The following is a 23,907-nucleotide window of genomic DNA, read 5'->3' as shown; positions in this document are numbered from 1 at the left end:
ATACTTATTTATATATTTTAATAATAAACCTACCCAACGACTCATAGGCGTTACTTTAAGATTTTTCCTCATATTATATACGTACTTTATAAAACAATCCCAAAGCCAAGTTCTTCCTACATTCACCAGAGGGCTCTGGAGGACTATCTTCTGGCACAAGTTCCTGCTTTAGCTTCATCAGTGCCGCTCTTAAAGTTTCTTCCTTAAATAATTCCTGCCCTACTAACATATTTTCTGTGTCAGAAGCATGCACGAAGCTTGGTGCAATATTACCAAACACTATATTAGAAGTCTCCACAATGTTATTATTTTTTACTTTAAATAGAAAACCAGCGTTCACTATGGCGTGTGTGTTTTGAGCGCGCGCCATAACCTGAAAGAATGAATACACTTTATTTAGCTAAGATTAATTGTTGGATATCTTATACATAAAATTCTCGTGTCGCGGTGTTTGTTACCAAACTTCTTCGATACGGCTGAACCGATTTGTATGCAAATCATACATCTTTTCTATTACAATTATTTATTAATTCATATGTCAATACACACGTTTGCCGGGTCAGCTGGTATATTTGTCTATGAATTTTTTCAAAGAATTGTTTGATCTGACTCCTGCCGTAATATCTACTAAAGTACTACTCACACCCTTCTAATAACCAACGGTCGTATCACATATCTGGTACCAACCTCATAACCTAAAACAATGTAAACCTTATTGATACCTTGTATGTCTTCATTAAGTTCCTCTCCGACAGCGGTGGAAGCATAACATTAATGATCAATTTGTTTGCAAGATCCGTTTTGAGAAAGTCTTCCATATTCATGCGTGTCTTCTTCAGTTTGCTGTCAACTGGAATGTTCAATATAAAAAATAAAGCATATATTATGTAGGTATAAATCATTTATTCTAAAATAATAACTGTTTCTCAACTTTTCTGGTCTGTGTAAAATAAAAAATATACAAATAATTTTTACTTATTTACGGTACGCAGACGTGGTCGCTAACTATGGGCCTCATGGTCGCTCAGAGGGCAATGGAAAGGGCTATGCTTGCAATTTCCGTGCGAAATCGAATGAAATGAGAACCAAAGTCACCGCCATAGCCCACATGATTGTGAATCTGAAGTGACAGTGGACACACACATAGTTCGACGATGTGATGGCTGGTGGGGCAGAAAAAGAAGACGGAGACGCAGTGTTGGTAGGTAACAAGGTGGACTGATGATCTGGTCAAGACCGATGGAGAGAGCGACGGTCTGCAGCGGAAGGATTAAACAACATATGCATTGATAGTAATTATACCTCTCTCCCACTGCAGTGGAATATTTGTTAAGTCTCAAGAATTGTTAATAAACATCGAAATCATAGACAATAACATTATCAACGAACAACAACAGTAGGTACATTATTAACATTATGAGTCTGTATTTTTTTTATTATTATGTTAATTAATATTTATTTCTACTGACATGCAGACATATTTCATCATCTACTTTTGTTATGTGTTTAATTACTGGTACCATTATTGTATTAAATTAATTTGCAATGCCTAGTTAAACCTGGTGAAACATGTGAAACTGTAAGATTGTACCATCGTTACATACCATGTTTATACGAAGAAACAAAGAATTTGATTGATTGATTGACAAGGTTTTGGGCTCATACAAAGAACGACGGTCTATTTAAGCCAGATAAAAGGTCTCTCATGCCGCGAAGGTCGCCCATGCGACGGACCGACCAAATTAAGTCCGCTGTGGGCGAACGAGTCTATTGAACGAGTGCACCAGACTGTCAGCCAGCCGGGAAAAGTGGCGAATTCTCGTGGGGCGAATCAAATCTGCCCCAAAAGACCACGACCGCTCTGTCGAGAGTGTAGCGACGAAGAAGAAAAGGTCTCTGTCCCTTTCCCTTGCCATGCTACACGTACTCGTTTGCCGTACCTTCCTCTTTAAACACCCACCAAGGTAGGCACAAGTTACGGATTTCTATTTGCCAAAGTCCTCATGTATTTCCTGACTTCTTAAAATTCATTGTAGGTACTCCTGCTCTGACCTGTTCTCATCAGTTTATCTGTTAGCGGCCTGAATTGTATCCCATAAACCAAAGAATTTAGATATTTGAAAATTTGACCGTTCACACATTTTCACATATAATTGTTAAAGCGCCTTTTCTTGTTTCTTTTCAAATTCAAGTATTTTAATCAAAATAGGATTGAAAATCAATTATTGAACATCAAAAACTATTAATTATCGCCCATTCGAAAGTTTTTGCCTTAGACCTGAGAGGAACAGGCTCTTGAAGCTTAATGCACTTCTTTTTTTTTCTATAATTTTGTTTGCAAATTTCTAATTCAAGAAGCCTGAGATCACTCCATTCCCAAACTTCTCCATTCAAAAACATAATTAAGAAAGCATTTAATGTTATAGTACCTAATCACATATAACACACCAATATAACCACATACACATCTTTTAACAATTCTTTTGAATTTTGTAATACATTTGCATTGAAGATTTTCTGGGATCACGTTATAAAAGCATATTATATCGCCCCACAAAAGACTTACTTACTCAACTTAACCGAGTAACAGTTTGTTTCTGGTGTCAGCATTATAATTATCACAGTTTCTAGAAAATTCGATGTGCCTGGGTAGCTCTTAATGATTCTTTAGGACCTAAGTTATAAACTTAATGTTATGATGTACGGTGAAAAGCATTTAAAGACAAAGGTCACATAGTGATTCCTCTGAAGTTGCGAGGTTTTTTTTTTTAATGAAAATAAGGGACGAGACGAGCAGCACGTTCAGCTGATGGTAATTGATACGCCCTGCCCATTACAATGCAGTGCCGCTCAGGATTCTTGAAAAACCCCAAAAATACGGATCGGCGCTACACCTGCGCTCGTCACCTTGAGACATAAGATGTTAAGTCTTATTTGCCCAGTAATTTCACTAGCTACGGCACCCTTCAGACCGAAACACAGTAATGCTTACAAATAACTGCTTCACGGCAGAAATAGGCGCCGTTCTGGTACCCATAATCTAGCCGGCATCCTGTGCAAAGGAGCCTTCCACTGGTGGAAGTGATTGACACCTACTATTAGGTGACAAAATTATTTACATAGTATGGTAAGCAAAACTTTAAAGTGTACCTCCAGTCTTTGATCCGTTTGACAAATTTTGTAAAAAGGTTTTAATACATCTCATTTATTTATGTGTCTCGTTATTTATTCCTTACCGATAGTAACAAAAGCTCCCACAGTTTCAAACAACAGGAACAAATCCGATGGAAATTCATGCTGAGAATTCTTCAATGCCAAGTTGCCGCCGATCGTTCCAATCTGTTGTCAATGATAGCGATAATTAATCTTTAAAACTTGCATGGTTTCTTAACGTCTGTAAAGCTAGAAAGGTCAAGTCGGCAGAATCACTAGTTTTTTAGATCAAAATTTAGTGCCCATTTAGTGCTGAAAGCAGATATTTGGTGCTGTGATAGGTGGATCAAAAATGAGAACAACTTACTTTTAATAAAGCTAGCAGTGTACCGTTCGACCGCGTTATGATACAGTTGCAGCGGAATTCGCATGAGCTAATAATTTATTGTCCAATTAGTGCTGCAATTGTAGCAGAGGATTTTTTGATTTTTTTTTTCAAATCCACTACTTACTGCTAGTATAACGACACTTAAATATTTTTCAAGAATCCTTTACTGCACTGGCAGCACTAATTTAGCACTAAATAGTAACGTCTTTCAATTCCACTAGTTTCCATTTTAGAGTCTCCATCTAGCTCTTAAGACTGCTGGCGTCGTTATTATAGCAGTATTTGATTTGGAAAAAAAAATCAAAAATTCTTTACTACACTGTCAGCACTGATTGGTGTACTAAATGGTGACGTCTTATAATTACATCAGTTCTCGTTTTAAGGTCTAATTTTAGCTCTTAGGCCTGCTGGTGTCGTTATACTAGCAGTAACTATTTGATTTGAAAAAAAAAATATTTTTAAAAAATCCTTTGCTACAATTGCAGCACTAATTGGACACTAAATTATTAGCTCATGCGAATTCCGCTGCAACTGTATCATAACGCGGTCGAACGGTACACTGCTAGCTTTATTAAAAGTAAGTTGTTCTCATTTTTGATCCACCTATCACAGCACCAAATATCTGCTTTCAGCACTAAATTAGCACTAAATTTTGATCTAAAAACGAGAAAGTTCTGCCGACTTGACCTTCGTAGCTTTACAGACATGGTTTTTTATACCTGTGAAGATTCTGCTGTGGCCTTTGCCAGAATCAGGCCTAATCCCTCTGAGGTATTGAGATTAATATTTTAAGCTATTTATAATTTAAACTTCGGCACAGTAAGGGCATACGTTTCACATTTAAATTTTTAGACATAGGGAGTTAAGGACAGGCGCACTAGCGCAAGCAGGGAGCAAGTTTTGGTCATTAATTAATAAAATTAAAAGAATAAATAAATAAAAGTAATTGGTGCCTAATAGTTTCATGATAGTCGCTATGCGATAACTAAAAAAAAATGTGCTTACATTTCTGACAGGAACATGCGCAACCAAGTCAAGATGTTTCCAGAACTGTTTTAAGTAAGAGAAGTCCTGGTTAGCGCTGGAGCGATTCTGACAGGTCTTCATGAGTTCAGTGAGCGACATCCCTGCACCGATGATCAGGTTTTCATCCTTGAAGGTGTCCCTGAGACTTGATACTGATGATATGTCGATATAAATCCGCGGTTCTTTGGTATTTGGGTAGACTCCTTAAAGAAAAATGTACACGATAGACGATGGATGTATATACCACAGGATAATCATGAGTTTAAATTTCATACCAACTATGATAATTATTATGTGGAGCAATTTTATAGTTGCAGTGTTGGTCTGGGACAGAGATGTCACAACGCCTATATCTGCCGTAAATCAGCGGTGGAAGTGCCCCGTCGTGTCCTAAAGGACATTATAGTTCGTCTGGTGCGCCCGGAGACGAACCACTCTCCCATTTAAACCCAACGTGAAATAGCCCTTAGCCGCTGTTTCGTTCAATTTGTGGGCTATTCGGAGAGCTAAAGAAAGGTCAAATAAAAACAAAGGGTCCCGACAAAGTGGTTCTGGAGAATCCACCTGTAAATCCCCAGCCAGGAACAGTTCCTGATGCTGAATGCCCTGACTACCCTGCGTACTGTGATGATGAGTATGCCCAAGATTTCCACAAACATACAATCTTTAAAAATGTAAATGCCACAGTAAAGTGGCGGCCTAGTATTCTATAAAGAAACTAACCTTTTCCAGTATTTCCAGCAACAAGTCTGTAACTATCCGAACCTTCTTTACTCAACACCTGAAATTGTAAATTATATGTTACCGAAACTGTTATTTTAATCATTTATTGATACAGAAAACCTCAATAGGAGAGATATAAGATATTTCTCCTTCTTTTACCGGAAAATAACAAATGCACGTATTTATCACGGGGAATCGTCAAAAGAATAGGCGGTTTTAACTTTCCGCCAGCATTGTCAACCAAGTTAAAAATCAATAATTATCAGCTCTTGAGAAAACGTATGGAAACTTCGTTGCATCAAGTAGTCAGAACTACCGAATTGTGAAACCGTAGCTAATCAGAAAACTCTACCAATACTAGTAAGAGAGGGCTAAGAGAGGGGGAAAAGATTGTACCTTGGCTAAGCTCTCAGGAACACCACTTGCTTTTTCGTACCCTCACGTTTTATTTTTCGCCTACAGATCATCGAGATACAGAATCTTTTGCCGGTTGGACATTTGCATTCCTCTCGTCAGTTGCATAGACAACCGGGGCGCCATTAAAAAACTTAAGTCAAGCTGCCAAGATGACCTACATTTTCGATAAAAAGCGAAATAAGGTAACTTACATTAAATACATCCTGTATTGAATATACTTTGAACCATCTATTTAAACCGCCTACATTTAACAGCGTTTCTTCCTCTTTCTCTATGAAACTCCACTCATCTTCAACCGAACATTTACCTTCACATTTGCTCTTGCATTTGGTTTTGTCTAAATCCTCCAAGTCCTGCATCAAAAATTTTAGCAGTTTGAAATTATTTATTAACTTTTCTGAATTCGATATTCATAAAAGACTGAATAATTTGCCCAGTGGTTATTGATCCTGCCCTCTTAGCTAGAAGTCCCGGGTTCAATTCCTGGTAGGTACAAATATTGATATGATGAGTATGGATGTTTGTTTCCGAGTTTAATGCTATGCTTAGTTTAAAATAATATAATTTCCTTTAAATGTCAATATTATTATTATTATATAATATTACCTGGAGCTTCTCTTTCAACCCATCACTGACGTCAGTCGCAAAACTCTTAAAGGCGTCCAAAATAGGCCGGTATCCTGTACAGCGGCAGATGTTCCCTCCGAACGAACGTTCCACGTCCTTCATTGTTAATTTGTCTTTTTTCTTGGAGAGGCTGAAATTACAAAAGTTTTCAATTATGATTTAGAATAAAAGATTTGACTGACGTATGACGATATTCTATTTTTCATGGTCGAGTGCTAATACAATGCAACTAACCAACAGAAATGGAAATCCATCGCGATAAGAGTAGCAATCAGAACAGATTAGAGGACTACTCTATGGCCAGATATTAAGCACGGCCACGAATTTTGAAAATTTCAATGTTTTTTGTAAGTTTTTTTTTCCGTTTGGCGCTGGCTTGGGTATAAGGCACAGCCCTCAATATCTGGACATGCTGCCAAGAATAAATTGAATCCTTCTTTTTGTTTAAAATTTAAACTATTTGTATTAGTTAGTGGTACATACACAGGAGCCACAACTACAACAAAAACCGTCAAATTAAAAAGATTGTTATCTACTAGTACAAGTCTATCTAGAGTATAATACAAAACACTCCACTATGGGTGATGATGAATTATTGAACCTATGAAAAGCAGTAGAAAATTACCTAATTTATGTCGTGGACAACGGTTGTTACAGGCAAATATTTAGAATAGGAGTTTAGACGTGGCTGAGGGTCAACTTGGTCCCTATACCAGAAAAAAATAAAGCCTACAAACTAATATTCAATAAGCAGTTGTTAAATTAATTAAAAAGTAAAATTGTGTTTGTTGTAGCACTTGCAATATCATGAATGATAGTCAAAATAATGCAATAAAAATCGAACTAGTGTATTGTTTATGACTGAACCTAAATATCTGAGCGGCATCGCAATTTCCTTCGTCAATTACATGTTAAGTCTCATTAGCGATGTAACTACCCCTTCAAACCGTAACACAATAATGCTTGCACATAACTGCTTGGCGGAAGAAATACGAGTCGCTGAGTTATGGGGCCATTCGACTAATGTTGTAAAATACATACGTGACATTATAGCACCTGAATTAGCAATAATATTTAACGAATGCATAGATGAGAGTGTGTTCCCTGACCTCACATATATATTATGATAGTATACACTTTTATAATAAAGTCCAAGCCACTATTCAGGCATTATCTATAAATAAATTTAAATATTTTATAAAAAAATGGCTCTGCCGTAAATCCTTTTACTCAACAGCTGAATATCTAAGAGATTGGATAGCCTGGGACTGGATTATGATTATTTTATAGTGATAGAAATGACTGCACAATATTGTATATTTTTATTGAAAAGAGCGCAAAAAAAAAGAATGCTGGGAGAGTTTCTTGCGCCGTTTCTTCTCTATAACAAAATTATCTTAATATTTATAATAATAGAGACAAACTCGCAAAACCTCTAAGGTTTATGTGCGAGCGGTAAGTTCGCATTACAATATAATAGTAGTAGTATCTAGTATATTAGAAATGACATCAAAAAGAATTCTAAAGGAATCAATTTTGAGAAAATAAATGCCTTTTATCTACACCCATGCTTTAAATCCTCTATTAACGATTCTGAAACAGTTAGCTTATTGCCAACATTAAAATGCCCAATGTTCTAATAACCCAGAAGAGTGTTGTAATGTTGTACTGAATTTCATAATAACACTCCTATGTTTTTTTTTATCCCTTCATGCGCAAAGAGTTTCAACAGACAGCCGCATTCTTATTGCTCGATGCGTGGTATCTGTATGAATTTCAAAAAAAGAACATTTTCGTTTACGCGCGTTCCACACTATCAGAAAATCGCGCGCCGTAAAAAAGAAGTAGGTTATTCGAATTCCCGCCATTTTTCTTCGATATTTTTGTTGTTTTGTTTACAAAAAATGAGCGATTCATTTTAAACGCTGCAAAAGAACATTATATTCGAGTGAATTTTAATTATTGCACTATACTAAATGTAAATTGCTACTGAAATAAATAATTGTTTCATTAATACTTAGTTTATTTGTATATAATCAGTAATGAATGATATTAGGTTACTACTAGGACCGGTGTTTTAATGTTAGCAGTAAGCTAAATGTTCCAGAATCTATTAGAGGATTCATATTATGGGTGTAGATAAAGTCTTGTATGCAACTGTTGATAATTAGGTATTAAAACACTCATGTGATACTATTATCACATTCGTGTTTTAATACCCCTTATTACACAACAGTTGCATAAATAACTATTATGCAGCATCATTCTGTGCAAAGAAGCTTCTTACTGGTGAAGGCTGTCAAAGTAGAAAAATAATACTCAAGAGAATGTATACTTGAGTATATCGTTTTAGTTTCAACTCGATACCTTAAATATCCTTAAATAAAGAAAAAAGAAGAAAGAGAAAAGATACCTTAAATAAAGACGTTATGGTACCCATAATCTAGCCGGCATCCTGTGCAAAGGAGCCTCCCACTGGTGAATGTTTATTGAAACAAAACAAATCTTATAACTATATTTACAATACTATGATTACATACATACATACAAATTAAATATTATAAATTCTCGTGTCACAATGTTAGTTACTTACCTTACTCCTCCGAAACGGCTTTACTGATTTTACCAAATTTTATATATATATTCAGTAGGTCTGAGAATCGGCTACTATCTATTTATTATAATTATTATTATTATCTGTATTTCTGTCGTGAAGCGGTAACGTAAACATTACTGTGTTTCGGTCTAAAGCGCAGCGCACCACAAGGTGACGAGCGCAATTTTAGTGCCGCTCAGAATTTTGGGCTTTTCTAGAATCCTGAGCGGCACTGCATTGTTATTGGCATGTCGCATCAATTACCATCGCCTGAACGTCCTGCTCGTCTCGTCTCTTTTTTTCTTAAAAAAAAACATAAAACAACAATCAAAGATATAAGTTTACCTGTACATATTCATCACCCATCCAGGAGTGCAATACCCACACTGGGTTCCGTTGAAGGCTGCCAACCGGCTCTGGATAGGATGATATCCATCCTTGCGGTTCCCCACTCCCTCTATAGTTGTAATATCCCACCGGTGACAAGACAACACGTGGACAAGACACTGCAAAAACGTAACCTTTCAAACAAAGAAACATTTTTGCTATAAAAAAAAACATATATATGAATATTATTTGAAGTTATACTTCTTCAGGCGCGTAATGAAAAAATTATGAAAGTGAAATTTAAAGATTCGCGCATCACTGTAACACAAAAGTAACAGGTTGAAGTTGGTTCCTAAAATTTTCTGACGTTTGCGTCATTGGTTTTTTTTTTTTGGTTTCCTCGTACATTATTGGGACAGGCAAAGGGTTCAAGCCCGTTCAGCCTTATTCATAATTTAATAATTAAATGGCTTTGAGCAATCTTTGCAAGATTTTTACAAAATTGTTCTTTCTAAAAACGTAGATTAGCACGTGGAAGAAATAGACATTTTAATGATTTTTGCTTCGTTAGGCCAAAAAAGTATAACTTCTTGCGTGAAAACATAAGCACACACACACTTATTTATCGCTTATAAAATGCTCGCAAAATACCTTTACTTATGTACGGTGTGTGTGGATGATGGAGCTACTGTACTCAATAACTTTTGTTTTGTATTGATTTACATTGAGTTCTTTTAAGCTATTGCATAGCTTTTATCGCGGGCTTTGAGCGCGGCGACCGAATCAAGAAAATTCCGTAACGAAAATAAAATCTAACACCCCCTAGTGTTCCGTGATCAGAGCCATCTATGTTATGTTTTATTACACTCGATAGATTCAACGTTTGATTTGGACATACGAAATAGTTGAACGAATAGAAAAGTGACACTAGATGTCGCACAATCTAAAACTATTTATTTTTAAATTTTCAACCTAGATTCAGTGTCTATGGTTCAACGCCATCTAATAAAGTTTACTACACTAACGTACATTACACACAACATTCAATTTTCTTGTTGCAAAATAAAATAATTTTCGGTATTACCTTCAGAATATTATTAAAAATCACGTTAAAATTATAATTTCGTGACCATTAAGGATGTCTGGCAAGGGGTTGCCACGATGTTAAGTGATATAAGTACCTACATTCTGAAATTAAAACGAATATTTTTTTTCTGTGTTCACTATTCAAATCTCAATTAGTCTTAATTTTCATAATTTTTGCATAGCCGTGCCGTGACAAGTCGAGTCGAACATTATTGGTTCGGAAATATTTTTTGATTTTTGGTTGTTAGGTACATTTTGGGTTATTAAATTTAATTCTTATTTCTAGTTGATAAGTGTTAGTAACTTGTGATCACAGTGTACAAAAACTTCAAAATATTCAAATAACTATAGAAAAAGCTTTTATTATAATTATGGCGGAACGACGACATTTTGCTGCTAAATGGGACTATTTTGAGCGAAGACACCGTAGACAGTCCTAAGCCTGTTTAAGTATGAAGTAAAATTCACTGATAGATGTCTATTTAAATTCAACACATAGACCTAGGACCTCTAGCCAAGCCTAATGACCAGATAACCCAGTAACTGATTCATAAATACGAAAAACCTATGTAGGTAGACTGTTTATTAATGTAATTATTAATAACACAATTTTTTCTTGTAGCTAACTGCTACAAGAATCCACAACAAAATATGGGACCACCATTGACGCGGTATTTTCTTGTCTATATTTAGAGGATATCAAGTCTCAAATTTATGTTTCTTATTTCAGTTACCATAAACCTATAGTTTCAATGATAAAAATTCCTGAATAACCTACATGTATTGTATGATAATAAAAATATTTTAAAAGATATTAAGTAACTTCTCATTTATTCAATAAAAGAAAAAATGTTTTCTTATCGGTTCACCAAGCTCAAAAAATGTAACTTGAATTAGTATCAAAGAAAAAACGTGAATTATTATCAAAGAAGAATGAATAAATAATTATAATTGCATAAGTTGATAAACAATGCTATGCAATATCTTTGCCGCGGCAGTCCCCGAGTGCCACACGTCTTTTATACGCTTTATATTAGCTTCACCTGTATGTTTGTAACCGACTTCTTTGGGCGCGATTTTGACGCACTTTAAACGGCTAGATTTCGTTCAAATTTTTTTTGATTTATCGATGACCGATGACATTACACAAATTTTTTTGACTTACTCGTGTAAGGCATTGACTGTTTGACGTTAGAGTATGTTTTGTTGCATCACATTACATATTATATTGTAATTGAAATGATTTGTAAAATGATGTAAACGTAAATCTTGATTTAAAAGAGTGTCAATGAGTTTCTTGCTACTTCTTCTCGTTAGCTCAACCTTTAATAAGGAAAAAAAATGATTTGACATTCATAAGTGTTATTTGTAGTAGTACCTATATAAATGTATATTACAATAAATATTACTGAATTCAAGATAAAAATTGTGATTTGTATTCATTCAATCAAGAAGCCTATTATGCCTACTACTCGGATTAGTCGTGTTAGTAAGTCTTGTTGGGCGATATATGTTTTTACAACAAGATCTCAGAAAATGACCAAAACAAATATATTACGAAATTCAAAAGAATTATTAAAACGTTTATGTGCTCAAAGTTACTATAATTTAAATGACATTCTTAATGATACCACATATTGGAAAAGGAGGGACCTCCCTCAGGCTAATAATAATTAAATATTGTACGATATAACATTGTAACCAAACAAACAAATAATAAATTGTGATTATTTTTACTACACAGCTGATAGGAGTAAATTAGGCTAATTTTGTTTTAGAAAATGAAATACAACTTCTTTTAACCACACAAAAAAAATTACACCATTGAATTCGGAAGCGATAGGTTAAGGGCTCCACACACGACAGCTATAATGTATATTAGTGTACATTACATTTCGGGATACAACGCTTTAAGTTATCTTAATGTATAGGAAACATAACAGGTAATATAATTAATCTTTGCCTTCATTTCATTGTATTTGACCCGTCTTTGTATTGAGATTTTCAAGATTGTTGTTGTTTTTCAAAATTTATTGAAGTAGCTTTACTTTGCGGAAATTCATAATTATCGAAATGTTTTGAGTTTTCTTAAGTGTTAATTCAGCCAATTAAACAATAAACTTTAAACAATTCGACACGTGTTTCGCCTCTACACGAGGCATCCTCAGGACATGTTGACTCGCCAAATAGAGTTTGGCAAGTCAACATGCACTAAACTTTATTACGAGAGAAATGAGTCTTGGCGGAATTAACACAAAAGAAAACTCAAAACATTTGGATTTTCGTATCGCTCTGTATCTTAAGATGAAGATGTGAAAATGTACCTTACATTATAGATGTCGTGTGTGGTCTTCTGTTGATTTCTATGGAATGATGTAATGAGATGTATTGTGCTTTAATTATACAACTTTATAATTATAGCTGCCGTGTGTGAAGAGCCTTAGTTTTATAATATGATTCGATTAGACAGATATTTAAATCGTCATTTAATTATAAAGCTAACGATCAAATCGGTACTGTTATCTCTCAGTCGGTCATCGACATATACTTTGTTGTTTTTTTCTGAGATGAAATGATTCAGAGCTGGAACGAATGACATAGATATTTAAGTTTCCAAAATAAGACTGAACAATTATTTGATTAGTATAATTATTAATTATGTTGTTTTAATTTGTAAATCCGTTGTAACAATTTCAATTCAAAATTCCGACTACAACAAACAAGCGTGGTATATGATCACCGAGGCCCATATTATCTTGAAACAATACAGCAATCAAAAAAGCGTCACCGACCATAGAAAGCGTCGAATAATAACAAATGAATTCGAAAACAGAAAACTTATCGGTACGTGTCGTAAGGTTGTTTATATTATATTATTATTAATATTAATCAAATAACTTAAAATTTAATATGTATAATACCTCTTATGCACACCTTTACCTTTAATATTAATAAAATACTATTATTTGTATGTGCTACATATTGATATCTTTGAAGTCGGTGCCAAGCCAAATGTATTAGTAGGTACCTACACTTACCACGCGTGGCATTGAGCGGGATAACTTCGTCTAGAACAGAACAACCCAAGCGGACTGACACGCGCGGACGCAGACATTAATATTTACAGTAAGTAAGATGTTTATAATATTAAGTATTATTTTGCTTCGGGCTTGGCACCGACTTAAAACCCTTCAATAGGTAGCACATATAAATAATAGTATTTTATTAATATTAAAGGTAATGGTTTGCATAAGTGGTGCATTAAATTATTGGTTATTTGATAATTTTCAGTTTTTGAAGTCGGTTTTTTTAAACGTAGTTTTTTTTTATATAAAGACAGAAAAAATAACACGTTCATAACTTGTACCACAACCCAACAAACCACCTAAAACCAGTTATGACTTGCTAATGAGCTTGTCTAATCGTTATTGTCAGCTGTTATTACGTTATTGTGAAGTATCACTGCCCACTTGTATAGGATTATTGTTTTAAGTACGTCTTGTTAGTAATCAATGTGTATTTACACCGGATTATTAATGTTAATTAACCTTTTATCAGACTACTTCAAAAACAGGAGGCAGTTCTCAATAGTACCTACTGTATTTTTTATCCTTTCTTTCGTATCTTAACCGCTTATAGACAGAATTGTAAAAAAATAACTTTTTGTATTACATTAATTACTGTACGACATTAGAAAATCCATAAAGGAGACTGATCATACACGGGCCATGGTTGTATCAAACAAAAATATATTTTATAATTTAAGTTACATTTTTACATTCTACTATTCGGACTAAAATTATATTGTTTCCTTTCCCGAGTATTTTCAAAATTGTTTTTCTCTGAATCTGGTATTCCAATTAGAATTTTTTTTTGACAATAAGGGACGAGTTGAGCAGGACTTTCAGCAGATGGTAATCCAAATGCCCTGCCCATTACAATGCAGTGCCGCTCAGTGGACTTGAAAAACCTAAAAATTCTGAGCAGCACGATAATTGCGCTCGTCACCTTGAGACATAAGATGTTAAGTCTAATTGCCCAGTAATTTCACTAGCTACGGCGCGCTCCAGACCGAAACACAGTAATGCTTACACATTACTGCTTCACGGCAGAAATAGGCACTGTTGTGGTACCCATAATCTAGCCGGCATCCTATGCAATGGAGTCTCCCATTTGTAAAATTGAAATAATGAAACTATTAAAAATGATATCTTACAGAATTCACAGCAAACTCCTGCTTCTCCTTGGTTCCAGGATGAGAGACGGCTACAGAGACCACACAAGCGCCGCAGCCACCTTCATGACACATGGCTTTGGTGCCATGCATCCCTAAATGGTTGCGAAGGTAGCTGTTCAGGGAGGTCGTTGGCGAGACATCCAAACCCGCTGGAAGCCACAGAGATATTCAAGTTTTGTCAGACCAAGTCAAATACGCATAGCAAATGAAAAGAACTATTTAGGAGAATACGAAAAACGGTTTCATTTAATGTTTCAATTTTGTTGGGGTATTTTTAGAAAATTCTTTAAAATATGTTTATCTTTAGACGGAGTGATTTCCGAATGGTAAATACTTCATAAATTCGGAAAATGTGAATATGAATCAAAATAATGTTTTTTTTTATTATGAAAATAAGAGACGAGACGAGCAGGACGTTCAGCTGATGGTAATTGACACGCCCTGCCTATTACAATGCAGTGCCGCTCAGGATTTATGAAAAACCCCAAAAATTCTGAATGGCACTACAACTGCGCTTACTTGAGACATAAGATGTTAAATCTCATTTGCCCAGTAATTTCACTAGCTACGGCGCCCTTCGGCAGAAAAAGACGCCGTTGTGCTACTTATAATTTAGCCGGCATCCTGTGCAGAGGAGCCTCCCACAGATAAATAATGTGGAATCATCAAATAACTACCTTAAATAAATGGATACATAAAAATAAATGTGTTTGTGTGAGTGTACGTGTGTGTGTTTTGAAAAATCTTTATGGGTTATTTTAAGCAAGGCTTCGGAAGAGTCGTAGTTTAGGGAATGCAGTTTACACTTAGTTTTCTTTTTAAATTCCTCATCATCATCTCAGCCGGAAGACGTCCAATGCTGGACAAAGGCCTACCCCATAGATTGCCATGGCGATCGGTCCTGCACTGCCCTCATCCAACCTTTTCCGGCAGTATTGATCGTCGGTCCATCTTGTGCGGGGCTTTCCAGCACTACGTCTCCCGGTACGTGGTCGCCATTCGAGGATCTTATCTTGATCTTATCTGCCCCAATGACCATCTGTCCTTCGAGCTATTAGCTATCTGCTCACTGCCACTTCAGTTTCACATGCATCTGGGCTTTGTCGGTGAATTTCGTTCTCCTACGGATCTCCTCATTTCTGATTCGATGTCGCAGGGAAAACTCCGAGTATAGCCCTCTCCAGTGACTTTCTGTACACAAAATACAATATTGCTAATCATCGTTCAGGTCTTTAAAAAAAGAGCGTCTCTATAGTTTTCATTTATTACTGTGTGCTGGATGCATCCTTTCATATTTTGTCTCATTCTGAGAAGCGGGAGAGAAAGGGATGTGAATACTTGTCAATAATTGTACCATATATAATGATAATGGAAGCAATTTCACGATCGTTTCGCTATATTCGCAAAAAGGCTCCTATTCATTTTTCGTGAACTATATTTTTGCTAGATTGCTTATTATAAGTGAATGCTCAAGTCTATCAGCACCTGAAGCACAGTCATGGATGGATTGGGAACAATGGGAAACTACAATCCCTGATCATCATCATCATCAGCCGGAAGACGTTCACTGCTGGACAAAGGCCTTCCCAAAAGATTTCCACGACGATCGGTCCTGCGTTGCCCTCTTCCAACGTATTCCGGCGATCTTGACCAGATCGTCGGTACATCTTGTGGGGGGTCTACCAACACTGCGTCTTCCGGTACATGGTCGCCCTTCGAGGACTTTACTGCCCTAACGGCCATCTCTCCGTCGAACTATGTGCCCTGCCCTCTGTGTTTCTCAAGAATCCTGAGCGGCACTGCATTGTCAAGCACGGCTCTCTCACGGAGCTACTCGATAAAATATCTTTTACCGTCCTTCGAGGCATCCACGAATAATTTTTACTTTGTTTTAAAACACTTTAAATTATTATTAGTCAATGCTGTGCATTTATTTTATAGATGTGCATATTAGAATTATAAATAATGTTAAGTTTATATGTATTTGCAAATGTATTAATATGTATTCTGTTGAAGTGCGTAATAAAATAAATGAATAAAATAAGCAGGTATCACGCACATTGCAGTCCATCTTTTACAAATAGGTTAATTGGGATTCGACTTAAGTTCAGCAAACATTAACATGATAATAATTACTAGTGAGTACCAATCTATAACTAATTGTCTATTCGAGTTATCTACAAATGGTTTCCTGTTAACTACAAATAAGGTATTATGCTTTATTTAGTTTTTTCTATGTATGTATATTATATGTATAAAAATTGTCTGTGTAAGCCATCTTTGAAAACACATAAATATTTGAAATTCGATCAGATCCGGCAACTTATTATGGCGAACAAGATTGTTTTGTGTCTAGTCGAAAAAATATTCCAACCGACTTCAAAACCTACCTTTGTTACCTAAGCAATTTATAAACCGTTTCTCATGGAAGATGAGGACAACAACGCGTCTTCTGATGTTTTTTCCAAATTCTCATGCAACACCAGAGGAGCGCTGTTGGCCTTTTAGGTTGGTATGTGCTTTTTTGGAGGTATCCATGTCATATCGTCACGGAAACACCGCACAAGGAAGCTCTTTAATAGTTTAGTTCTACGTGGAAGAAAGTGGGAGAAAGTTCCATGAAAAAGGAGAGTAACGAAAAGGTTTTGGTTATTTGTTATTTTATTAAAATTGTCTTTCTTCTTCTTTCTTGTCTTACGTCTTCTAGTTTGCTCGAAAAACACATATGGTCTAACTTATTTATTATATTTCATACATTTTTATTTAGGTACCTTCTTTTAGATATATAATATCCGGACTCGCTCGGATTTTTAAGAAGGTACAAAACTTGAACAAAACAAGAACTAATAGGACATATGGATTCGAACCGGGGTCCTCTGCTTTCCGGATCACCCAATGTCCCATCTGAGCTATTATAGTCTTGTATATAAGAAATTTACCTTTGTATGTTATTGTAGCACTTTCACATTAAAACACGGATAAAACTAAACTTATTTTTTAAAATTTAAATCTAGCTAGATCGATTTCTTTTCCCCCGAAACTACATGTATACAAATTTTCATTAAAATTCATATTATATATATACAAGAATTGATCGTTTAAAGATATAAGATTTGAAGCTGCGAAGAAGATTATCTCATAGAGCACGTAATCAGTATAGGCTAGCTAATGTATTCTGTGTTGTCGACATTTAGATACAGGGTTAATGACCGACAAACCTTGGACTTGGATCTCATGATAGTCACATGCATCAATAGAGCAATTTGTTATGTTTTTAAACTGATAACCCGTGAGGAAGTGATTCCAGGATTAATACAAAGATAAAATTTGAAACACAAAATTTTTTGAACGTTGCGGGACTCAAACCCAATTTTATGACGGTACGTCACTCGAACTCTGGCACGGAACGCCAGAGGTCGTGCGTTCGAGTCCCGCATCGTTCATAAAATTTTGTTTTTCAAATTTTATTTGTGTATCGATAGAGCATTTAATACTTTGGGAACTATATTTAATTTATATATATAAAATATATAATTAAATTTAGGTAAATTTTCTTTTAAAACGAAGTGACTGACATATCGAAAGTGTAAAATCTATGTTTAATCCATTTTGATCCAAATAAAATTGTCAATTACATAGGTACTTCAAACTATTCTAGTTGATATTATAAAGATTATATCGCTTCTAGACTATTCAACCATTTCAGCTTGTGTGGATTTTATAGCCACGTTGTCAAGTGACAGAAAAGCATACCGGACAGATTATATCAATGAAAACAAAATTATTTCCGAGTGTCAAAAAAAGATCGTCTAAAATATTTATTCGCGAACCAAATGTTTAGGCAAATATGTTTACCAGTGGGAGGCTCCTTTGCACAGGATGCCCGCTAGATTATGGGTACCACAACGGCGCCTATTTCTGCCGTGAAGCAGTAATGTGTAAACATTACTGTGTATCGGTCTGAAGGGCGCCGTAGCTAGTGAAATTACTGGGCAAACGAGACTTAACACTTATGTCTCAAAGTGACGAGCGCAATTGTAGTGCCGATCATAATAAATGATAATAATCATAAATTAATCAAAATTTTATGAAGGTTGTTTAAACTGTATTGAATTTTGAATAGCCTATGAGATTATGGCCTGACAAAAATTATGAAAATAAAATATTTTCATATCATGGTATTAGACAGTTATTTGAGGATATTATCAACGAGAGCGTAGTCGCGGGTAAAAGCTAAAAGTATGTAAGACAAATCAAAATTTGATTTCTTTGGAATTCTTTCTGATGACAATTATACACTATATACTTACATAGATGATGATACAATAGAAATTAACTCATGGTTAAAGAACACAAGATTTATAGAAAATTATTGAAATTAAATAAAGTAATTTAATTTTCTATTGTTCTTTAATTTTGCTTAAAATAAATTTAAAATGGATTATGTAGTAGAATTTACCTATGCTATTATAATAGACGATTTCCTAAAAGTACGCCAACTGTGATTTCTCGGTGTTGCAAGAGCGACAAAAAAAATGAAATATTACGGTCATCGCTTCGAAAAGAATAACGCGGTGTGGGAGAAAAAACGGCGCAAAAAAACTCCCAAACTAGTCTTTATTGCGCTAAAATAATTATTGTACTATGTTATTCCTACTATTGTGTAATTGCTTTTAAATGATTAACGCATAATCAGTCATATTAAATATAATAAAAAGTGTCGGTATCGCAATAGGTAGAACCGTTGACTATCACCACGGTTCGATCCTCGCTTACCACATAACATATGTTTTAAATTTTCGAATTCAAAAAAGGCATTTATTTTCTTAAAGTTGATTCCTTTTGATGTTATTTCTAGTAAACTAGATACGAGTACCGCTTCGGAAACAAGTGGCGCTCTGTGAGAGTAGAAGCGGCGCAAGAAACTCTCCCAGCATTCTTTTTTTGCGCTCTTTTTAATAAAATATAGAATATTGTACTGTCATTGCTATTGCTATAAAATAATCATAATCTAGTCCCAAGCTGTCGGATCACTTAGATATTCAGCTGTGGAGTAGTAGGATTTACGATAGTGCCATTTTTTTATAAAACATTTTAATTTAGTTATAGATAATGCCTGAACAGTTGCTGGGACTTTATTATAAAAGTGTATACATTTACCCTTAAAGCTATTATGTATGTATCTTATGAAGCCTACTAGAATTAGTTACAAGCAATCCCTTATTTCTAGTGTTATAATATATATGTACGTTTATTCAACGCTTTATATGATCGGCAACGCTCCTATAATTCCTCTGGTGTTACAAAAGAGTATGTTGTGGGGTGATCACTTCCCATTAGGTGACCTCTTCGATAAAAATCTTCCGAGATTCTGGTGCTAGCTGGTTTGATCGTTTAGATAATATTCTTTTACTGCAGAGCCTTTTTTAATAAAACCCTGACCGACTGAACAGCGGCCCAGACCTTACTATAAAAGTAAAAAGCCTAAAAGCTATTAGAAATAATGTATATCTTAAAAACTTTTTTATTAGCAGCATTTTTATTTTTTTAATATAATCACTTTGCAAATAATACACAACAAACTGCTGTAGTTAATGCATTTTTATAAGCTACCAACTACAGAACTTTCACCCCCCCTTTTCATCCCCAGGTCTAAATTTTAAATGATAGAGCAATTAATATTTATTTATTTCTTATCAAGTGCCTAAATACAAAATTTCATGGTGTTATCTTCGATAATGACGAACTTTCACACAAACATCCACCCCCTATTTCAACCTCGCCAAGCCTTTAATTCGTAATAAAAGATAGCCTATGTCCTTTCCCAAGTCTTGTCTATCTCTGTAATAAATTTCATCAAAATCGATTCAGTGGTTTAGGTGTGAAAGCGTAACAAACTTACACTCACCTTTATTAGTAGTAGTAGGGATGCAGCTTACTATAACTAACAATTCTATAACAGCAATTCAACAATGATACTCAGTTCTTATAGTAAAAAGTTAAGATGATATTACAACTTCGGGACATTTAAGTCATAATCAAGACATTAATACAACTTGGACACTTTTAAGTCAAAATCAAGACAATAATACAACTTGCGAACATTTAAGTCAAAATCAAGATAATAATTTAATATAACTTGGGCACATTTAAGTCAAAATCAAGATAATAATATAACTTGGGCACTTTTAAGTCAAAATCAAGACAATAATACAACTTGCGAACATTTAATTCAAAATCAAGATAATAATTTAATATAACTTGGGCACATTTAAGTCAAAATCAAGATAATAATTTAATATAACTTGGGCACATTTAAGTCAAAATCAAGATAATAATATAACTTGGGCACTTTTAAGTCAAAATCAAGACAATAATACAACTTGCGAACATTTAAGTCAAAATCAAGATAATAATTTAATATAACTTGGGCACATTTAAGTCAAAATCAAGATAATAATTTAATATAACTTGGGCACATTTAAGTCAAAATCAAGACAATAATACTGGGCACATTTAAGTCAACACATTTTTGATCGCTTTAGAGAGTCTTTTACATCGGCAAACGAAATCATAAGTCATTGCACTTTTTAAGGTAAGATTTAAAAGATAATACTCACATAAAGAAATTCGTTCTCCATTCACTGTGAAATTTATTTTAGCCATTCTTAACGATGTTAATAAATCGTTTTAATTTATTATCACAACTCACCATATATGTTAAAATATTAATAAAAAAATCGTCGCATTTCGAAGATTATTTCGATTAATTCTGTCAACGTTTTATAATGTTCGTTTCAATCACAAATGACTGTTCGCAACTAACTCGTGTTGCATACTAAAATGAATGAATAGGTAACTAAAACCAGTTAACGATCAACCGGAGATGTTTTATTTACACAAAACAAACATCAACATTAAAATGAGTGTTTTCTTAGCTTAAGTGCTTATTAGATGATGCAATTTGTAGTATATCTAATTAGAAAATTAGATGTAGATGTATGACCTTTCTCCAGGAGTAGGGGAACCTGTTGTACCTTGGCACTATATGAACCTAGGCCATTAGGCTGGTTTCAAAAATTCTTGCGAGGTTAATTTCTATTGCCTAGTGTATTCTGTAAGTCACTACTGACTATTCAATTTGAATGTAGTCACCGCCATTAAGCCGGTGTTTAGTCTTATCGACATTACAAAGTTTTTTGGGAAAAAGAGTACCTACCTAAATAGTTACGGAATAAGTACCTTGGTCTCGGTCATTGTCAATCAATTGTACCTTGGTCAGTGGCCAAGGTACATTTAGATGTTGGACCTACTTTGGCCAGGAGAATAGTTTTTTAATTATTTCACATTCACGTAATATAATATTCCTAATAAAATAGCTTTGTTTCATTAAAAAAAAGAAACTATGAATATCATTTTGATTTTGTTCAGAATTTATGAGTTATTTTTTGTTAAATATTTATGTTATTTAAACGAATTAAACGGTTTTATTTAAGTATACTCATATTTTCCATAAATTACCCCCAATTCCTAGGTACACCATAGTACTGGCCTTAATTCCCTTTTTTCGTTTTAATTATTAAAACACTTGTATGTATTAAATAAACATTTTTGAAATTTTGGCGGTGAAAACTCAAATAATTGACCTTTCAAAAAAAAATGGTTTGAGTACAATTCGTCAAAAAAAAAATAGATATCTAAAAAACAGTCCTAGGTACAATAGGTTCCCCTACCTTATAGACGTAGCGCTCAAAAGCATAACTAACTACTACTAAGTACTAAGTCATTTTAAAAATAGTTAGTTACTTTATTACTATTTTAACCGACTTCAAAAAAGGAGGAGTTTCTCAATTCGTCGGTTTTTTTATATTTGTTACCTCTGAACTTTTGACTGGGTGAACCGATTTTGATAATTCTTTTTTTATTTGAATGCTGGTGCTTCCCTTGTGGTCCCATTACAATTAGTATAAATATACGCAATTATTTTTTTACTTTTTTATCCATTGTTTTGGAATAGTATTTTTTTTAGTCGGGTTTCTTTTTAATTTTTTTGGTGGTTTGTTTATGTGCGCTATCACTGGATCTACTATTTAAATTATAAAAAATATTTTTTAAATTTCTAATTTTATAGCCATTTTTATGAAGAATGGTTTAATCAAGCATCACACCTCTCAACTAGCTTTGAATTCAGATTTTTTTTGGAAATTTTAAATTGAATAAGGAAAACGAGGTTTTTTTTATGAAAATAAGGGACAAGACGAGCAGGACGTTCAGCTGATGTTAATTGATACGGCATGCCCATTACAATGCAGTGCCGCTCAGGATTCTCGAAATACCCAAAAATTCTGAGCGGCACTACAATTGCGCTCGTCACCTAGGGACATAAGATGTTATGTCTCATTTGCCGAGTAATTTCACTAGCTACGGCGCCCTTCCGACCGAAACACAGCAATGTTTTCACATTACTGCTTCACGGCAAAAATAGGCGCCGTTGTGGTACCCATAATCTAGCCGGCGTCCTGTGCAAAGGAGCCTCCCACTGGTCAGGTGTCACGTAGGGCTGCCAACCGTACTCTAAAATAGAGTATTTCACTCTATCTCATGTAGGTGTACTTTATAATTTTCTATTTTAATGTTTTTAGTTTCAAATACGACTAATTTTGAAATTGTGTCAACGAGTAGATATTATGTCATACTCCTATTATAGCCAACGCCGATTAAGATTTCGCGCCATTTCCGCGCTCTTAAAAAGAAGGTATTGCAAACAAATATTGTACTATAATTAGTTGATTCATCATCAGCCGGAAGACGTCCACTGCTGGACAAAGGCCTCCCCCAAAGATCTCCACTACGATCGATCCTGGGCTGCCCTCATCCAACGTGTTCCGGCGATCTTAACCAGATCTTCGGTCCATATTGTGGGGGGCCTACCAACACGGCGTCTTCCGGTACGTGGTCGCCATTCTAGGACTTTACTGCCCCAACGACATACTTCTATCATATATATCATCTATTCATCACTAATAATGATGAGATTATTTGATTAAATATTCAATATTTATTCAATATAATCTAATATTTAAAATGCTCATGTCGCGGTGTTTGTAGTTAAACGCCTTCGAAACGGCTTGACCGATTCTCATGAAATTTTGAGTGCATATTGGGTAGGTCTAAGAATCGGACAACATCTATTTTTCATCCCCCTAAATGTTAAGTGGCAATTTTTTTTTTAATTTTGTCAGCATTAAAAATACATACAACTTCAATTTTCACCCATCTACGATCAACAGTTACTTTTGTATTGCGATTTTAATATCGGCAATACAA

The 23,907-nt window shown here is 34.7% G+C and overlaps 1 protein-coding gene across 3 annotated transcripts in view; it reads right to left on the bottom strand.

The window, feature by feature from the left end:
* LOC126980172 (uncharacterized) overlaps nucleotides 1-21,393 on the bottom strand; it is a 36,747-nt gene extending 15,354 nt beyond the window's left edge. The window contains exons 1-10 of one of the 3 annotated variants that reach the window (XM_050829761.1): nucleotides 21,201-21,393; nucleotides 14,560-14,729; nucleotides 9,276-9,436; nucleotides 6,314-6,464; nucleotides 5,899-6,060; nucleotides 5,291-5,348; nucleotides 4,547-4,770; nucleotides 3,237-3,339; nucleotides 723-850; nucleotides 86-373 (exon numbers count right to left, since the gene is read on the bottom strand). In XM_050829761.1, coding sequence (XP_050685718.1) covers nucleotides 86-373; nucleotides 723-850; nucleotides 3,237-3,339; nucleotides 4,547-4,770; nucleotides 5,291-5,348; nucleotides 5,899-6,060; nucleotides 6,314-6,464; nucleotides 9,276-9,436; nucleotides 14,560-14,729; nucleotides 21,201-21,246 — 1,491 coding nt within the window. In that variant the 5' untranslated portion in view covers nucleotides 21,247-21,393. Of the gene's footprint in view, nucleotides 1-85; nucleotides 374-722; nucleotides 851-3,236; nucleotides 3,340-4,546; nucleotides 4,771-5,290; nucleotides 5,349-5,898; nucleotides 6,061-6,313; nucleotides 6,465-9,275; nucleotides 9,437-14,559; nucleotides 14,745-21,200 lie in introns of those variants that run through there. The other 2 variants (XM_050829763.1, XM_050829762.1) reach the window with 2 other exon arrangements.
* Between the last annotated feature and the right edge of the window lie 2,514 nt (nucleotides 21,394-23,907).

The sequence above is a fragment of the Leptidea sinapis genome, chromosome 5 (genome assembly GCF_905404315.1).
Source record: "Leptidea sinapis chromosome 5, ilLepSina1.1, whole genome shotgun sequence".
Classification (NCBI taxonomy): Eukaryota; Metazoa; Arthropoda; class Insecta; order Lepidoptera; family Pieridae; genus Leptidea; species Leptidea sinapis.
This window is presented reverse-complemented; position numbering and strand designations above follow the sequence as displayed.